Source organism: Oncorhynchus mykiss, chromosome 14 (assembly GCF_057628025.1).
Source record: "Oncorhynchus mykiss isolate SJ-2025 chromosome 14, ASM5762802v1, whole genome shotgun sequence".
Lineage (NCBI taxonomy): Eukaryota > Metazoa > Chordata > Actinopteri > Salmoniformes > Salmonidae > Oncorhynchus > Oncorhynchus mykiss.
In genome coordinates this window covers 35,257,413-35,275,731 of record NC_143035.1, presented here as the reverse complement: position 1 = coordinate 35,275,731, position 18,319 = coordinate 35,257,413, and the positions used below count along the sequence as shown (strand labels likewise).

The 18,319-nt window shown below is 41.7% G+C and overlaps 1 protein-coding gene across 6 annotated transcripts in view; it reads left to right on the top strand.

The window, feature by feature from the left end:
* LOC110489216 (proton-coupled amino acid transporter 1) overlaps positions 1–14,941 on the top strand; it is a 46,351-nt gene extending 31,410 nt beyond the window's left edge. For all 6 annotated transcript variants that reach the window (XM_036943402.2, XM_036943405.2, XM_036943403.2 and 3 more), the window contains 2 exons: positions 9,535–9,704; positions 11,078–14,941. In XM_036943402.2, coding sequence (XP_036799297.1) covers positions 9,535–9,704; positions 11,078–11,352 — 445 coding nt within the window. In that variant the 3' untranslated portion in view covers positions 11,353–14,941. The remainder of the gene's footprint in view (positions 1–9,534; positions 9,705–11,077) is intronic.
* The last annotated feature ends 3,378 nt before the right edge of the window (positions 14,942–18,319 follow it).

Below are 18,319 nucleotides of genomic sequence, written 5' to 3'. Positions count from 1 at the left end.
GAATCATACAGTATTATGTGGTAGACATTACACTGAATCATACAGTATTATGTGGTAGACATGGCACTGAATCATACAGTATTATGTGGTAGACATTACACTGAATCATACAGTATTATGTGGTAGACATGGCACTGAATCATACAGTATTATGTGGTCATACAGTATTATGTGGTAGACATTACACTGAATCATACAGTATTATGTGGTAGACATGGCACTGAATCATACAGTATTATGTGGTAGACATTACACTGAATCATACAGTATTATGTGGTAGACATTACACTGAATCATACAGTATTATGTGGTAGACATGGCACTGAATCATACAGTATTATGTGGTAGACATTACACTGAATCATACAGTATTATGTGGTAGACATGGCACTGAATCATACAGTATTATGTGGTAGACATTACACTGAATCATACAGTATTATGTGGTAGACATTACACTGAATCATACAGTATTATGTGGTAGACATTGCACTGAATCATACAGTATTATGTGGTAGACATTGCACTGAATCATACAGTATTATGTGGTAGACATTACACTGAATCATACAGTATTATGTGGTAGACATGGCACTGAATCATACAGTATTATGTGGTAGACATTGCACTGAATCATACAGTATTATGTGGTAGACATTACACTGAATCATACAGTATTATGTGGTAGACATTACACTGAATCATACAGTATTATGTGGTAGACATTGCACTGAATCATACAGTATTATGTGGTAGACATTACACTGAATCATACAGTATTATGTGGTAGACATGGCACTGAATCATACAGTATTATGTGGTAGACATTACACTGAATCATACAGTATTATGTGGTAGACATTACACTGAATCATACAGTATTATGTGGTAGACATGGCACTGAATCATACAGTATTATGTGGTAGACATGGCACTGAATCATACAGTATTATGTGGTAGACATTGCACTGAATCATACAGTATTATGTGGTAGACATTGCACTGAATCATACAGTATTATGTGGTAGACATTACACTGAATCATACAGTATTATGTGGTAGACATTACACTGAATCATACAGTATTATGTGGTAGACATTACACTGAATCATACAGTATTATGTGGTAGACATTGCACTGAATCATACAATATTATGTGGTAGACATTACACTGAATCATACAGTATTATGTGGTAGACATTGCACTGAATCATACAGTATTATGTGGTAGACATTACACTGAATCATACAGTATTATGTGGTAGACATTGCACTGAATCATACAGTATTATGTGGTAGACATTACACTGAATCATACAGTATTATGTGGTAGACATTGCACTGAATCATACAGTATTATGTGGTAGACATTACACTGAATCATACAGTATTATGTGGTAGACATTGCACTGAATCATACAGTATTATGTGGTAGACATGGCACTGAATCATACAGTATTATGTGGTAGACATGGCACTGAATCATACAGTATTATGTGGTAGACATTACACTGAATCATACAGTATTATGTGGTAGACATGGCACTGAATCATACAGTATTATGTGGTCATACAGTATTATGTGGTAGACATTACACTGAATCATACAGTATTATGTGGTAGACATGGCACTGAATCATACAGTATTATGTGGTCATACAGTATTATGTGGTAGACATGGCACTGAATCATACAGTATTATGTGGTAGACATTACACTGAATCATACAGTATTATGTGGTAGACATGGCACTGAATCATACAGTATTATGTTTTTTTTTTTATTTTTTTTATTTCACCTTTATTTAACCAGGTAGGCTAGTTGAGAACAAGTTCTCATTTGCAACTGCGACCTGGCCAAGATAAGGCATAGCAGTGTGAACAGACAACACAAAGTTACACATGGAGTAAACAATTAACAAGTCAATAACACAGTAGAAAAAAGGGGAGTCTATATATACATTGTGTGCAAAAGGCATGAGAAGGTATGCAAATAATTACAATTATGCAGATTAACACTGGAGTGATAAATGATCAGATGGTTATGTAAAGGTAGAGATAGAGATATTGGTGTGCAAAAGAGCAGAAAAATAAATAAATAAAAACAGTATGGGGATGAGGTAGGTGAAAATGGGTGGGCTATTTACCAATAGACTATGTACAGCTGCAGCGATCGGTTAGCTGCTCAGATAGCAGATGTTTGAAGTTGGTGAGGGAGATAAAAGTCTCCAACTTCAGCGATTTTTGCAATTCGTTCCAATCACAGGCAGCAGAGAACTGGAACGAAAGGCGGCCAAATGAGGTGTTGGCTTTAGGGATGATCAGTGAGATACACCTGCTGGAGCGCGTGCTACGGATGGGTGTTGCCATCGTAACCAGTGAACTGAGATAAGGCGGAGCTTTACCTAGCATGGACTTGTAGATGACCTGGAGCCAGTGGGTCTGGCGACGAATATGTAGCGAGGGCCAGCCGACTAGAGCATACAAGTCGCAGTGGTGGGTGGTATAAGGTGCTTTAGTGACAAAACGGATGGCACTGTGATAAACTGCATCCAGTTTGCTGAGTAGAGTGTTGGAAGCAATTTTGTAGATGACATCGCCGAAGTCGAGGATCGGTAGGATAGTCAGTTTTACTAGGGTAAGTTTGGCGGCGTGAGTGAAGGAGGCTTTGTTGCGGAATAGAAAGCCGACTCTTGATTTGATTTTCGATTGGAGATGTTTGATATGGGTCTGGAAGGAGAGTTTAGAGTCTAGCCAGACACCTAGGTACTTATAGATGTCCACATATTCAAGGTCGGAACCATCCAGGGTGGTGATGCTGGTCAGGCGTGCGGGTGCAGGCAGCGAACGGTTGAAAAGCATGCATTTGGTTTTACTAGCGTTTAAGAGCAGTTGGAGGCCACGGAAGGAGTGCTGTATGGCATTGAAGCTCGTTTGGAGGTTAGATAGCACAGTGTCCAAGGACGGGCCGGAAGTATATAGAATGGTGTCGTCTGCGTAGAGGTGGATCAGGGAATCGCCCGCAGCATGAGAAACATCATTGATATATACAGAGAAAAGAGTCGGCCCGAGAATTGAACCCTGTGGCACCCCCATAGAGACTGCCAGAGGACCGGACAGCATGCCCTCCGATTTGACACACTGAACTCTGTCTGCAAAGTAATTGGTGAACCAGGCAAGGCAGTCATCCGAAAAACCGAGGCTACTGAGTCTGCCGATAAGAATGCGGTGATTGACAGAGTCGAAAGCCTTGGCAAGGTCTATGAAGACGGCTGCACAGTACTGTCTTTTATCGATGGCGGTTATGATATCGTTTAGTACCTTGAGCGTGGCTGAGGTACACCCGTGACCGGCTCGGAAACCAGATTGCACAGCGGAGAAGGTACGGTGGGATTCAAGATGGTCAGTGACCTGTTTGTTGACTTGGCTTTCGAAGACCTTAGATAGGCAGGGCAGGATGGATATAGGTCTGTAACAGTTTGGGTCCAGGGTGTCGCCCCCTTTGAAGAGGGGGATGACTGCGGCAGCTTTCCAATCCTTGGGGATCTCAGACGATATGAAAGAGAGGTTGAACAGGCTGGTAATAGGGGTTGCGACAATGGCGGCGGATAGTTTCAGGAATAGAGGGTCCAGATTGTCAAGCCCAGCTGATTTGTACGGGTCCAGGTTTTGCAGCTCTTTCAGAACATCTGCTATCTGGATTTGGGTAAAGGAGAACCTGGAGAGGCTTGGGCGAGTAGCTGCGGGGGGGGGGGAGCTGTTGGACGAGGTTGGAGTAGCCAGGCGGAAGGCATGGCCAGCCGTTGAGAAATGCTTGTTGAAGTTTTCGATAATCATGGATTTATCGGTGGTGACCGTGTTACCTAGCCTCAGTGCAGTGGGCAGCTGGGAGGAGGTGCTCTTGTTCTCCATGGACTTCACAGTGTCCCAGAACTTTTTGGAGTTGGAGCTACAAGATGCAAACTTCTGCCTGAAGAAGTTGGCTTTAGCTTTCCTGACTGACTGTGTGTATTGGTTCCTGACTTCCCTGAACAGTTGCATATCGCGGGGACTGTTCGATGTTAGTGCGGTAGACATTACACTGAATCATACAGTATTATGTGTTAGACATTACACTGAATCATACAGTATTATGTGGTCATACAGTATTATGTGGTAGACATTGCACTGAATCATACAGTATTATGTGGTAGACATGGCACTGAATCATACAGTATTATGTGGTAGACATTGCACTGAATCATACAGTATTATGTGGTAGACATTACACTGAATCATACAGTATTATGTGGTAGACATTGCACTGAATCATACAGTATTATGTGGTAGACATTACACTGAATCATACAGTATTATGTGGTAGACATGGCACTGAATCATACAGTATTATGTGGTAGACATTGCACTGAATCATACAATATTATGTGGTAGACATTACACTGAATCATACAGTATTATGTGGTAGACATTACACTGAATCATACAGTATTATGTGGTAGACATTGCACTGAATCATGCAGTATTATGTGGTAGACATTACACTGAATCATACAGTATTATGTGGTAGACATTGCACTGAATCATACAGTATTATGTGGTAGACATTACACTGAATCATACAGTATTATGTGGTCATACAGTATTATGTGGTAGACATGGCACTGAATCATACAGTATTATGTGGTAGACATGGCACTGAATCATACAGTATTATGTGGTAGACATTACACTGAATCATACAGTATTATGTGGTAGACATGGCACTGAATCATACAGTATTATGTGGTCATACAGTATTATGTGGTAGACATTACACTGAATCATACAGTATTATGTGGTAGACATGGCACTGAATCATACAGTATTATGTGGTCATACAGTATTATGTGGTAGACATGGCACTGAATCATACAGTATTATGTGGTAGACATGGCACTGAATCATACAGTATTATGTGGTAGACATTACACTGAATCATACAGTATTATGTGGTAGACATGGCACTGAATCATACAGTATTATGTGGTAGACATTACACTGAATCATACAGTATTATGTGGTAGACATTACACTGAATCATACAGTATTATGTGGTAGACATTACACTGAATCATACAGTATTATGTGGTAGACATTGCACTGAATCATACAGTATTATGTGGTAGACATGGCACTGAATCATACAGTATTATGTGGTAGACATTACACTGAATCATACAGTATTATGTGGTAGACATTGCACTGAATCATACAGTATTATGTGGTAGACATGGCACTGAATCATACAGTATTATGTGGTAGACATTGCACTGAATCATACAGTATTATGTGGTAGACATGGCACTGAATCATACAGTATTATGTGGTAGACATGGCACTGAATCATACAGTATTATGTGGTAGACATGGCACTGAATCATACAGTATTATGTGGTAGACATGGCACTGAATCATACAGTATTATGTGGTAGACATGGCACTGAATCATACAGTATTATGTGGTAGACATGGCACTGAATCATACAGTATTATGTGGTAGACATGGCACTGAATCATACAGTATTATGTGGTAGACATGGCACTGAATCATACAGTATTATGTGGTAGACATGGCACTGAATCATACAGTATTATGTGGTAGACATTACACTGAATCATACAGTATTATGTGGTAGACATGGCACTGAATCATACAGTATTATGTGGTCATACAGTATTATGTGGTAGACATTACACTGAATCATACAGTATTATGTGGTAGACATGGCACTGAATCATACAGTATTATGTGGTCATACAGTATTATGTGGTAGACATGGCACTGAATCATACAGTATTATGTGGTAGACATGGCACTGAATCATACAGTATTATGTGGTAGACATGGCACTGAATCATACAGTATTATGTGGTAGACATGGCACTGAATCATACAGTATTATGTGGTAGACATTACACTGAATCATACAGTATTATGTGGTAGACATGGCACTGAATCATACAGTATTATGTGGTAGACATTACACTGAATCATACAGTATTATGTGGTAGACATTACACTGAATCATACAGTATTATGTGGTCATACAGTATTATGTGGTAGACATTGCACTGAATCATACAGTATTATGTGGTAGACATTGCACTGAATCATACAGTATTATGTGGTCATACAGTATTATGTGGTAGACATTGCACTGAATCATACAGTATTATGTGGTAGACATTGCACTGAATCATACAGTATTATGTGGTAGACATTACACTGAATCATACAGTATTATGTGGTAGACATTGCACTGAATCATACAGTATTATGTGGTAGACATTACACTGAATCATACAGTATTATGTGGTAGACATTGCACTGAATCATACAGTATTATGTGGTAGACATGGCACTGAATCATACAGTATTATGTGGTAGACATTGCACTGAATCATACAGTATTATGTGGTAGACATGGCACTGAATCATACAGTATTATGTGGTAGACATTACACTGAATCATACAGTATTATGTGGTAGACATTACACTGAATCATACAGTATTATGTGGTCATACAGTATTATGTGGTAGACATTGCACTGAATCATACAGTATTATGTGGTAGACATTGCACTGAATCATACAGTATTATGTGGTAGACATTACACTGAATCATACAGTATTATGTGGTAGACATTACACTGAATCATACAGTATTATGTGGTAGACATTACACTGAATCATACAGTATTATGTGGTAGACATTGCACTGAATCATACAGTATTATGTGGTAGACATGGCACTGAATCATACAGTATTATGTGGTAGACATGGCACTGAATCATACAGTATTATGTGGTAGACATTACACTGAATCATACAGTATTATGTGGTAGACATTACACTGAATCATACAGTATTATGTGGTAGACATTACACTGAATCATACAGTATTATGTGGTCATACAGTATTATGTGGTAGACATTGCACTGAATCATACAGTATTATGTGGTAGACATGGCACTGAATCATACAGTATTATGTGGTAGACATGGCACTGAATCATACAGTATTATGTGGTAGACATTGCACTGAATCATACAGTATTATGTGGTAGACATTGCACTGAATCATACAGTATTATGTGGTAGACATTACACTGAATCATACAGTATTATGTGGTAGACATGGCACTGAATCATACAGTATTATGCTGGTAGACATTACACTGAATCATACAGTATTATGCTGGTAGACATTACACTGAATCATACAGTATTATGTGGTAGACATGGCACTGAATCACACAATATTATGCTGGTTGAAAGAGGAGTTTTAATTTAATATTACCGTTATAGCAACGTTCTCGTTCAACAACTCTAAATTGCTTTTGCATGCCCTTCAAATGGGTAACTTGAAATAACATGATATAGGTTAGGTAAATGATCAAAAGGAACATGTGATTTATTAGCCTAGTGGATGGAAGTATGTTAGGTATATCATGTGAATTAGGCCTCATGTAAAATCATTGTCAAAAGCTATTGGTCTAGATTATTTATCACATCCCGTTGGTCTAGATTATTTATCACATCCCGTTGGTCTAGATTAGATTATTTATCACATCCCGTTGGTCTAGATTTTTTTAAGACAGTGCTGCCCAACCCTCTTCCTGGAGATCTACTGTCCTGTAGGTTTTCAGTCCAACCCTAATTTAGCATATCTGATTCAGCTAGTTAAGCTCTTGTTGAGCAGCTAATTAGTAGAATCAGATGGGTTAACTTAGGGTTGGACTGAAAACCCACAGGACGGTAGATCTCCAGGTAGATCTCCAGGAAGAGGGTTGGGCTGAGAACCCACAGGACGGTAGATCTCCAGTAAGAGGGTTGGGCTGAGAACCCACAGGACGGTAGATCTCCAGGAAGAGGGTTGGGCTGAGAACCCACAGGACGGTAGATCTCCAGTAAGAGCGTTGTGCTGAGAACCTACAGGACGGTAGATCTCCAGGAAGAGGGTTGTGCTGAGAACCTACAGGACGGTAGATCTCCAGGAAGAGGGTTGTGCTGAGAACCTACAGGACGGTAGATCTCCAGGAAGAGGGTTGTGCTGAGAACCTACAGGACGGTAGATCTCCAGGAAGAGGGTTGGGCTGAGAACCTACAGGACGGTAGATCTCCAGTAAGAGGGTTGGGCTGAGAACCTACAGGACGGTAGATCTCCAGGAAGAGGGTTGGGCTGAGAACCCACAGGACGGTAGATCTCCAGGAAGAGGGTTGTGCTGAGAACCTACAGGACGGTAGATCTCCAGGAAGAGGGTTGGGCTGAGAACCTACAGGACGGTAGATCTCCAGGAAGAGGGTTGGGCTGAGAACCCACAGGACGGTAGATCTCCAGGAAGAGGGTTGGGCTGAGAACCTACAGGACGGTAGATCTCCAGGAAGAGGGTTGGGCTGAGAACCTACAGAACGGTAGATCTCCAGGAAGAGGGTTGGGCTGAGAACCCACAGGACGGTAGATCTCCAGGAAGAGTGTTGGGCTGAGAACCTACAGGACGGTAGATCTCCAGGAAGAGGGTTGGGCTGAGAACCCACAGGACGGTAGATCTCCAGGAAGAGGGTTGGGCTGAGAACCCACAGGACGGTAGATCTCCAGGAAGAGGGTTGGGCTGAGAACCCACAGGACGGTAGATCTCCAGGAAGAGGGTTGGACTGAGAACCCACAGGACGGTAGATCTCCAGGAAGAGGGTTGGACTGAAAACCCACAGGACGGTAGATCTCCAGGAAGAGGGTTGGGCAGCCCTGATTTATGAGATCCTGTTGGTCTAGGTTATTTATGGGTTGATCATATAGAAATATAAAAACATTCTTCTTAGGCCCGTAGAAAATTTAAATGACCATTTTTAATTTGTTTGTAGTAACCGATAGCCTTCTGGGAATGTTATGAAGTCCAACATTTTATGGGCGGAGTTAGGAAGTTGGCTGTCAGAAGTATTAAAATGGAAAGGTCATTTTAATCTGTCTGCATATTTCAAGACGTGGCATATGAGGGTACAATCGATGGATTGGAAGATACTTTTCCTGTCAGTCATCTTGAAAAACATATTCTTGAACTGGATATCAACCAATTCTCCATCGTTAACACAATGGAAAGGTCAAATGCTTTATTATGTAAATGTTGAAAGTGTGTGGGGCGACGGACAGAAACAAAATGGTGCAGTTTGAGGCCACGTGGCCGGAGAGAGATGGAGGTGTAAGCAGGTGGGTCTGAGAAGGTGTGATGTTGTCATTTGTATGTGTATGTTTTGTATTGTAAAAAAAATAAAAATAACATTGGAAAAATTATGGCTCACAACCATGGTGGCTGTGTCTGCCTTTGACATTAACCTCTGTCTGTCTCTCTCTCTGTCTCTTCTTTCTGTCTCTCTCTCTCTCTCTCTCTCTCTCTCACTGTTGCTCTCTCTCTTTCTCTCTTTCTTTCTCTCTCTTGCTCTCTCTTTTTCTCTCGGTCTCTCTCTCTCTCTCCCTGTGTCTCTGTCTGTATCTAGGATGTATCAGATTGTAAAGCTGCTCTACTGTTTCGGTATCTACATCACCTTTGCCCTTCAGTTCTACGTGCCAGCTGAGATCCTGATTCCTCCGGTGGTGTCCCGTGTCTCCGAGAGATGGAAACTGCCGGTAGATCTTCTGATCCGCGCTGCGCTCGTTGTTTTTACCTGTGAGTATGACGTCTGTCTTTCTGTCTGACGCCCCCAGGGCAGTCTACTATCCCAAATACCTCCGTGTGTACAGTCGTGGCCAAAAGTTTTGTGAATGACACAATTATTAATTTCCACAACGTTTGCTGCTTCAGTGTCTTTAGATATTTTTGTCAGATGTTACTATGGAATACTGAAGTATAATTACAAGCATTTCATAAGTGTCAAAGGCCTATATTGACAATTGCATGAAGTTGATGCAAAGAGTCAATATTTGCAGTGTTGACCCTTATTTTTCAAGACCTCTGCAATCCACCCTGGCATGATGTCAATTAACTTCTGGGCCACATCCTGACTGATGGCAGCCCATTCTTGCATAATCAATGCTTGGAGTTTGTCAGAATTTGTGGGTTTTTGTTTGTCCACCAGCCTCTTGAGGATTGACCACAAATTCCCAATGGGATTAAGGTCTGGGGAGTTTCCTGACCATGGACCCAAAATACCGATGTTTTGTTCCCCAAGCCACTTAGTTATCACTTTTGCCTTATGGCAAGGTGCTCCGTCATGTTAGAAAAGGCATTGTTCGTCAACAAACTGTTCCTGGATGGGAGAAGTTCCTCTCAGAGGATGTGTTGGTACCATTCTTTATTCATGGCTGTGTTCTTGGGCAAAATTGTGAGTGAGCCCACTCCCTTGGCTGAGAAGCAACCCTGCACAACAATCGGAAAGGGGTTGTTAGCGCGCACTGCGCCCGGCCCGCCACAGGAGTCGCTGGTGCGCGATGAGACAAGGATATCCCTACCGGCCAAACCCTCCCTAACCCGGACGACGCTAGGCCAATTGTGCGTCGCCCCACGGACCTCCCGGTCGCGGCCGGTTACGACAGAGCCTGGGCGCGAACCCAGAGTCTCTGGTGGCACAGCTGGCGCTGCAGTACAGCGCCATTGCGCCACCCGGGAGACCCTCAAGTCCCTTCTTATACAACAGACTTTAAAGGTCCAATGCAGCAGTTTTATCTCAACATCAAATCATTTGTGGGAAATAATTTAGTACCTTACTGTGATTTGTTTAAATTAAAATGGTTGAAAAGAAACAAAAATGGCTTATTAGCAAAGAGCAATTTCTCAAACAAGAATCTAGCTAGGACTGTCTGGGAGTGGTTTAAAGAGGGAGGGGAAAACTAAAAATGAGCTGTTTTTGGCAGAGAGATTTGGAACTCTTTCTCATTCGTCTAACTAATTCGCTGAATGGTGATGTCACCATGGAAGCCCAAAACTCCATCCAACCAAAACGGACTGAAATTTCAGGTGGTCTTTTCAAACAGCTTTTACACTAAAAGGGGCATTATCATTTTCACAATTTCACATACTATTATTCCAACCTCTCTCCCCAGGTGTCCTGGCCATATTGATCCCCCAGCTGGACCTGGTCATCTCTTTAGTGGGGTCCATCAGCAGCAGTTTCCTGGCTCTCATCTTCCCTCCACTCCTCCAGATCCTCACCTACCACAACGAAGGTCTGTCTCCCTGGGTCATCGTCAAGAACACCCTGATCTCTGTCATCGGCTTCATCGGCTTCATCACCGGCACCTATATATCCATCACAGAGATCATCAAACGCAACGGCAGACATGACAATCTGGATGTGACCTTCTTCCAGGTCCAGTGAGAGATTTAGTGAGGAAGAGGAGGATATCTTGACAGTGGTTTGTCTGGCAAACAGTGGAGGCTGGTGGGTGGAGAAATCTGAGGACAGGTTCGTTCTAGAATGGATGGTACCTTCCTCCGATTTAAGGTGACACCAGCCTCCACTGCTGTCAAACAATCAAACCCAGAAGTCCTCACCCTGGCCTCAGCCATGTTTTTTGTTTTCTCACTTTCTCCATTGTCCATTGATTACACATTTATTGATATTGTGAGTCTGCTTACTGTTGTGGTTATTGGTCGCTGTGGAACAATTATTTAATGGAATATAAGTGTTAAATCAACTATTTTCTACACTAGCTGTATAGCCAAGTAGAGAACTTGTTCTTCTGACACGAGCGTCATTCTCTCTGTGCCTCATGAGCTTCGATGTTTTTAACTTCTTAATTTTATGACATACTTTTATATTTTAAACTCTGCTGTGCTGCAAGCGCACCTATTTTACATGTTTTATTATTTTACGTTGAATCATTTAACCAAATCATTGAATATTGAGCAATCGCATTCTCGTAACATTTTATTATTATTGTTAAAACATCCTGGGAGTGGTTAAAGTTGTTTTAAGTGATCAAATGAATTATTATAAACTGGTTACCAATGTAATTAGAGCAGTAAAAATACATGTTTTGTCATACCAGTGGTATATGGTCTGATATACCATGGCTTTCAACCAATCAGCATTCAGGGCTCGAACCACCCGAGTTAATAATATCATTTAAATAACAGTTAAGTGCCATTTTGAATGATATCTTCATTCTACAGACCTTACAAAGAGGAAGATGTATGTTTTTAACCACAGCGTGACTAGACTATTTCCAATAGAATGGTAAATGACTGACCGTGTTTAATAAGACGATCAGAACACAACAACCTGTAGTCTGTTGATCACCATCGTCATTACTGCTGTACATGTCGCTATGACGATGACCGTTGAATACCGTTTACTGATTGGCTACATTTAGAGACCAGATGTAATAGTTGAAAGTTCACTTTTTTTTTTTTTTTTTTAAAAGGTGAAGCTTCATTTACATTTAAGGCAAGCTGACTAGATCACCTACTGTAATACTGATGAAGGGACTGTAAAGAGAAAATACAAAACAATGTGTGTTATTGTAGAGCTAATACCATTTGTGTTATTTCTCAGTTGATGTTATTTATGTTGACATTTTCATTTCTTACATTTGTCTCAGGTTGGGCACTGGATTTATTCATGTTACTAATCTTCCAGTTATCACTACGGCTATTTCATTTGTTTTATCACTTGTACCAACGGTTTGAGTTTTAGACTGAGTGGGCCCAGATTAGACTGGGTTGGACCGAGGCGGGCCCAGATTAGACTGGGTTGGACCGAGGCGGGCCCAGATTAGACTGGGTTGGACCGAGGTGGGCCCAGATTAGACTGGGTTGGACCGAGGCGGGCCCAGATTAGACTGGGTTGGACCGAGGCGGGCCCAGATTAGACTGGGTTGGACCGAGGTGGGCCCAGATTAGACTGGGTTGGACCGAGGCGGGCCCAGATTAGACTGGGTTGGACCGAGGTGGGCCCAGATTAGACTGGGTTGGACCGAGGTGGGCCCAGATTAGACTGGGTTGTACCGAGGCGGGCCCAGATTAGACTGGGTTGGACCGAGGTGGGCCCAGATTAGACTGGGTTGGACTGAGGTGGGCCCAGATTAGACTGGGTTGGACTGAGGTGGGCCCAGATTAGACTGGGTTGGACCGAGGTGGGCCCAGATTAGACTGGGTTGGACCGAGGCGGGCCCAGATTAGACTGGGTTGGACCGAGGCGGGCCCAGATTAGACTGGGTTGGACCGAGGCGGGCCCAGATTAGGCTGGGTTGGACCGAGGCGGGCCCAGATTAGACTGGGTTGGACCGAGGCGGGCCCAGATTAGACTGGGTTGGACCGAGGCGGGCCCAGATTAGACTGGGTTGGACCGAGGCGGGCCCAGATTAGACTGGGTTGGACCGAGGCGGGCCCAGATTAGACTGGGTTGGACCGAGGCGGGCCCAGATTAGACTGGGTTGGACCGAGGCGGGCCCAGCTGGGTTGGATATCATGGTGATGTCACATGGCATTGGGAGAATTTAACTGATAGTTGGTCTCTTCGACTAGCCTTGAATAATGGCAGGTTTGAACTATTGTTGAGTTTGCACTTTATTGTTGCTGAAATATAGTATTCTGAATTCCCGTGAGAGAATACTGCTGAACATTTTATAAGGGGTCTTTTTTTCGTGATCTTGAACATTGTAAAATTAAAATTATGTTTTTATTTCCTTACAGTCTAAATGGGAAACAGTTCACTGTTCTGGAAATTACACTAGCTTTGAATAATGGCAGGTTTGAACTATTGTGAGTTTGCACTTTATTTTAAATCAAATATAGTATTCATGAACATGTCATTTTTTATTTTTTAATCATTTTTTAAATTTTATTTCATTACAACTTAAATGAAATAAGTTCACACTTCTGGAAATTATACTTAAGCATTTTTGTTGCTTGTTGTGGTGTTGACGGGAATTCTGATGTTTACATCCCCTTAAAAATTGTACTCATCATATAGGTAACGTCCCAAATTGCAGCCTATTCCCTCCATAGTGCACTACTGTTGAGCAGAGTCCTATTGGCCCTTGTCAAATGTAGCGCACTATAATAGGGAATTGGGTGGCATTTGGGATGTAGGCAATCACTAGTCTGATGTCTCTGTGGACATTAGCTACAAGGGGATGACTTGGAGGTTACCCATCATAGAACTGAAAGATCCTCTCCAGGTACTTTTGCGTACTTGTTAGCCAGTAGTTCTGGACAAAAGTAGGCCCCCGACAGTGGTGTACTACGGCGTATGTCCCACCACATCATAGCTCTCGCTCCCTCACTCTACTGTGTGTGTCTTGATAGTTGTGACTCAAATGGCGAGGTGCTGAAGCTCTTAATTGCTACGGGGGCTGGCCCACGTGGGGGTAAGTGTAGGGAAAAGAGCGCTGTATAGGTTCCAGAAAACAGCCGCTTTCAAGCTAAGGATTTTATTTTGAATAGAGATAAAACAGTAATTCTGCTCATAGATGATGCATGTATGAACTACACATTGACACATCCAGCCCAAAGCGGGAGTACATGTTTTTTTTTTAAATAGTACTATTTGCCAAAGTACCGGAGCATGTCAGTAGTTGAGGGGGCAGGTAGCCTAGTGGTTAGGGCGTTGGGATAGTAACCGAAAGGTTGCTGGTTTGAATCCCCGAACTGTCAAGGTAAAAATCTGTCATTCTGCCCCTGAACAACGCAGTTAACAAACTGTTCCCCGGTGGCCGTCATTGTAAATAAGAATTTGTTGTGACTTGCCTAGTTAAATAAAGGTACATGTTTATTATCATTTTTTTTTTTTATGTCTTTTAATGGAAATAAATATTTGCATATCATGAATACCTCAACTATCATCACAGCTTGTCTTGGGGTTTTTACAGATGTATGTTAAGCCAGAGTAATATTGTACATTTTGAGTCACTGAATGTACTGTAATTTCAGCAAAAATAAAAACGAGTGCGTATATAATAAAAGATGAGCATATTTCCTCACTATCTGAAATGCTCTCCGCTATCTGAAATGCTCTCCGCTAACTGAAATGCTCTCTGCTATCTGAAATGCTCTCCGCTATCTGAAATGCTCTCCGCTATCTGAAATGCTCTCCGCTATCTGAAATGCTCTCCGCTATCTGAAATGCTCTCCACTTAAGTTGTTTGGACTTCCTTGTATGCTTTCTGTTTAATTGTCCTGTTTTTACTGAGCTGTTGAGTGCCATGGAGAGAGTGGTTTGGGGTGACGTCTTTAACTTCTCTATAGGAGCTACACCAGGGTTCCCCCAAGGTTCCATCCAGGGTTCCCACCAGGGTTCCCACGGGGGTTCCCCAACTGGCGGCCCGCAGGTGGTTTTATTTGGCCCCCCAAGTTTTCGGAGCAAAAATTTTACTTTTATTTTTTACTTTTTCCTTGTTGGAAATCAGCTCCACGTTATTTTGAAGAAATATGTTCAAGTATTCCCACGCATAATAGAGCGATATGTGATTGTATACAAATATAAGCTAGGTTTGAAATTATTTTGTTTTAGTCAAACGTGTTTGGGCTTCTTGCGGTCAATTTGCAGTCTACAAATTATTTTGTAATTACAGTTGAAGTCGGAAGTTTACATACACTCAATTAGTATTTGGCAGCATTGCCTTTAAATCGTTTAACTTGGGTCAAACGCTTTGGGTAGCCTTCCACAAGCTTCCCACAATAAGTTGGGTGAATTTTGGCCCATTCCTCCTGACAGAGCTGGTGTAACTGAGTCAGGTTTGTAGGCCTCCTTACTCGCACATGCTTTTTCAGTTCTGCCCACAATTTTTCTATGGGATTGAGGTCAGGGCTTTGTGATGGCCACTCCACTACCTTGACTCCATTGTTCTTAAGCCATTTTGCCACAACTTTGGAAGTATACTTGGGGTCATTGTCCATTTGGAAGACCCATTTGCGTTCAAGCTTAACTTCCTGACTGATGTCTTGATGTTGCTTCAATATATCCACATAATTGTTCTTCCTCATGAGGCCATCTATTTTGTGAAGTGCACCAGTCCCTCCTGCAGCAAAGCACCCACACAACAGGATGCTGCAACCCTCGTGCTTCACGATTGGGATGGTGTTCTTCGGCTTGCAAGCCTCCCCCTTTTTCCTCCAAACATAACGATGGTCATTATGGCCAAACAGTTCTATTTTTGTTTAATCAGACCAGAAGACATTTTTCCCAAAAATGTGCAGTTGCAAACTAATCTGGCTTGAGCAGTGGCTTCTTCCTTGCTGAGGGGCCTTTCAGGAAATGTCGATATAGGACTCGTTTTACTGTGGATATAGATACTTTTGTACCTGTTTCTTCCAGCATCTTCACAAGGTCTTTCCTGCTGTTCTGGGATTGATTTGCACTTTTCGCACTAAAGTACGTTCATCTCTAGGCGACAGAACGCGTCTCCTTCCTGAGCGGATTAACGGCTGCGTGGTCCCATGGTATTTATACTTGTGTACTATTGTTTGTACAGATGAACGTGGTACTTTCAGGCTTTTGGAAATTGCTCCCAAGGATGAACCAGACTTGTGGTGGTCTACAATTTTTTTCCCGAGGTCTTGGCTGATTTCGTTTGATTTTCCCATGATGTCAAGCAAAGAGTCACTGTGTTCAAAGGTGGTCCTTGAAATACATCCACAGGTACACCTCCAATTGACTCAAATGATGTCAATTAGCCTATCAGAAGCTTCTAAAGCCATGACATCATTTTCTGGAATTTTCCAAGATGTTTAAAGGCACAGTCAACTTAGTGTATGTAAACATCTGACCCACTGGAATTGTGATACAGTGAAATCTGTAATAATTGTTGGAAAAATTACTTGTCATGCACAAAGTAGATGTCCTAACCAACTTGCCAAAACTATAGTTTGTTAACAAGAAATTTGGGGAGTGGCTGAAAAACAAGTTTTAATGACTCCAACCTAAGTGTATGTAAACTTCTGACTTTCAACTGTATGTTCCCTGCTCTACACTGAAAGAAAACATTCACCCATTTCTTAAAAATGTTACATTGTATTTGTGCAAGTCTATGTTCTATCGATTCCCGGGGTCATTTCATGTTTTCATGTGTATCTGAGCTATTAGCCGTTCAAGGAGGCGGAAAAACAGACGGAATGACACATTTTTCATCGTATACAACCCACTTCATTATGTGTACGTTCCACATTGCAGCCAACTTGAAAGGCGTGTCGAGACAGAATAGTTATTTATGATGCAAGGTGATTTGCAGATCAGTTAATAATTTGTAAATCAGTCAGTTACAATTGAACCATGATACATTAAGATTTTGATGGTCTCGAACACGGCCTACTATTTTGTAGATCAGTCACCATTTACCCACAATGCATCATAGATTTGATTCTCTCGAACACGGCCGTTGTACAGTGTATATATCAGTTTTTTTTTTCCATTAAAAAAAGCACATGACAACAAACTGGCATTTTGTCATAATCATCGTATTTTTCACTCAAGACATTCAAATAACTCACAGGATAGATGTACACCTGATATGTAAACAATTAAAACATTAAATAATTGTGAATACGCACTTCTTAATCCCCACAATGCCTTTCAAAGTAGTGTAGTGGACGTATACGCCGTATCAATGAATAATAATTGATAAAATCTTATTTCTTCTCAGTTTAGGCACAGCGATGTGTGGCCTAAGCCAGTATGTTCCTAAATGTATATTTGCGGGAAAACACTGCTCTAAAATGCGCACGTCATGGACGGAGTAAAAATATTTATTAAGAGCGATCTAAAGATGTAACAACTATCATAGGTTGCTAATATGACAATGATACTGCCTTTTGGCTTCTAGACAACAAAAATAATGTGAAAGAAAACCAATAGATTAGGAGCGCATATGACGACAAAGTATTTATAGAATAAACGTCTCCCAAGTTTATATGGTGGGATTTTGGCTACTTTGAAACAAGGTAAGACGCTAACGATAGGCCTTACTGTCTTCTGGTAGATGGAAAGGCTTTCCCAAAAAATGTTAACTAGTTACAAAGCAACCTACTTTGTGCTTTTTTTGTTGTTACAAATTATCATAAAGATGATGAATGCAAGCGATTGCCTAGTCATCTGGCAGAATGATATGATCATTTACACCAATCCAGTGGCCATCAATCCATGCTACAGAAACATCACTAACCAAACAACAGTGCTTGGTGCCTGGGCACTTGAATTAAAGGGTAACTACAACTGCGCACGACTCCCAACACCATCATTAAGGTTTGGGCCACTCAAAGCCTCAAAAAGTTCTACAGCTGCACCATTGAGAGCATCTTGACTGGATGCATCACCGCCTGGTACTGCAACTGCTTGGCATCCAACC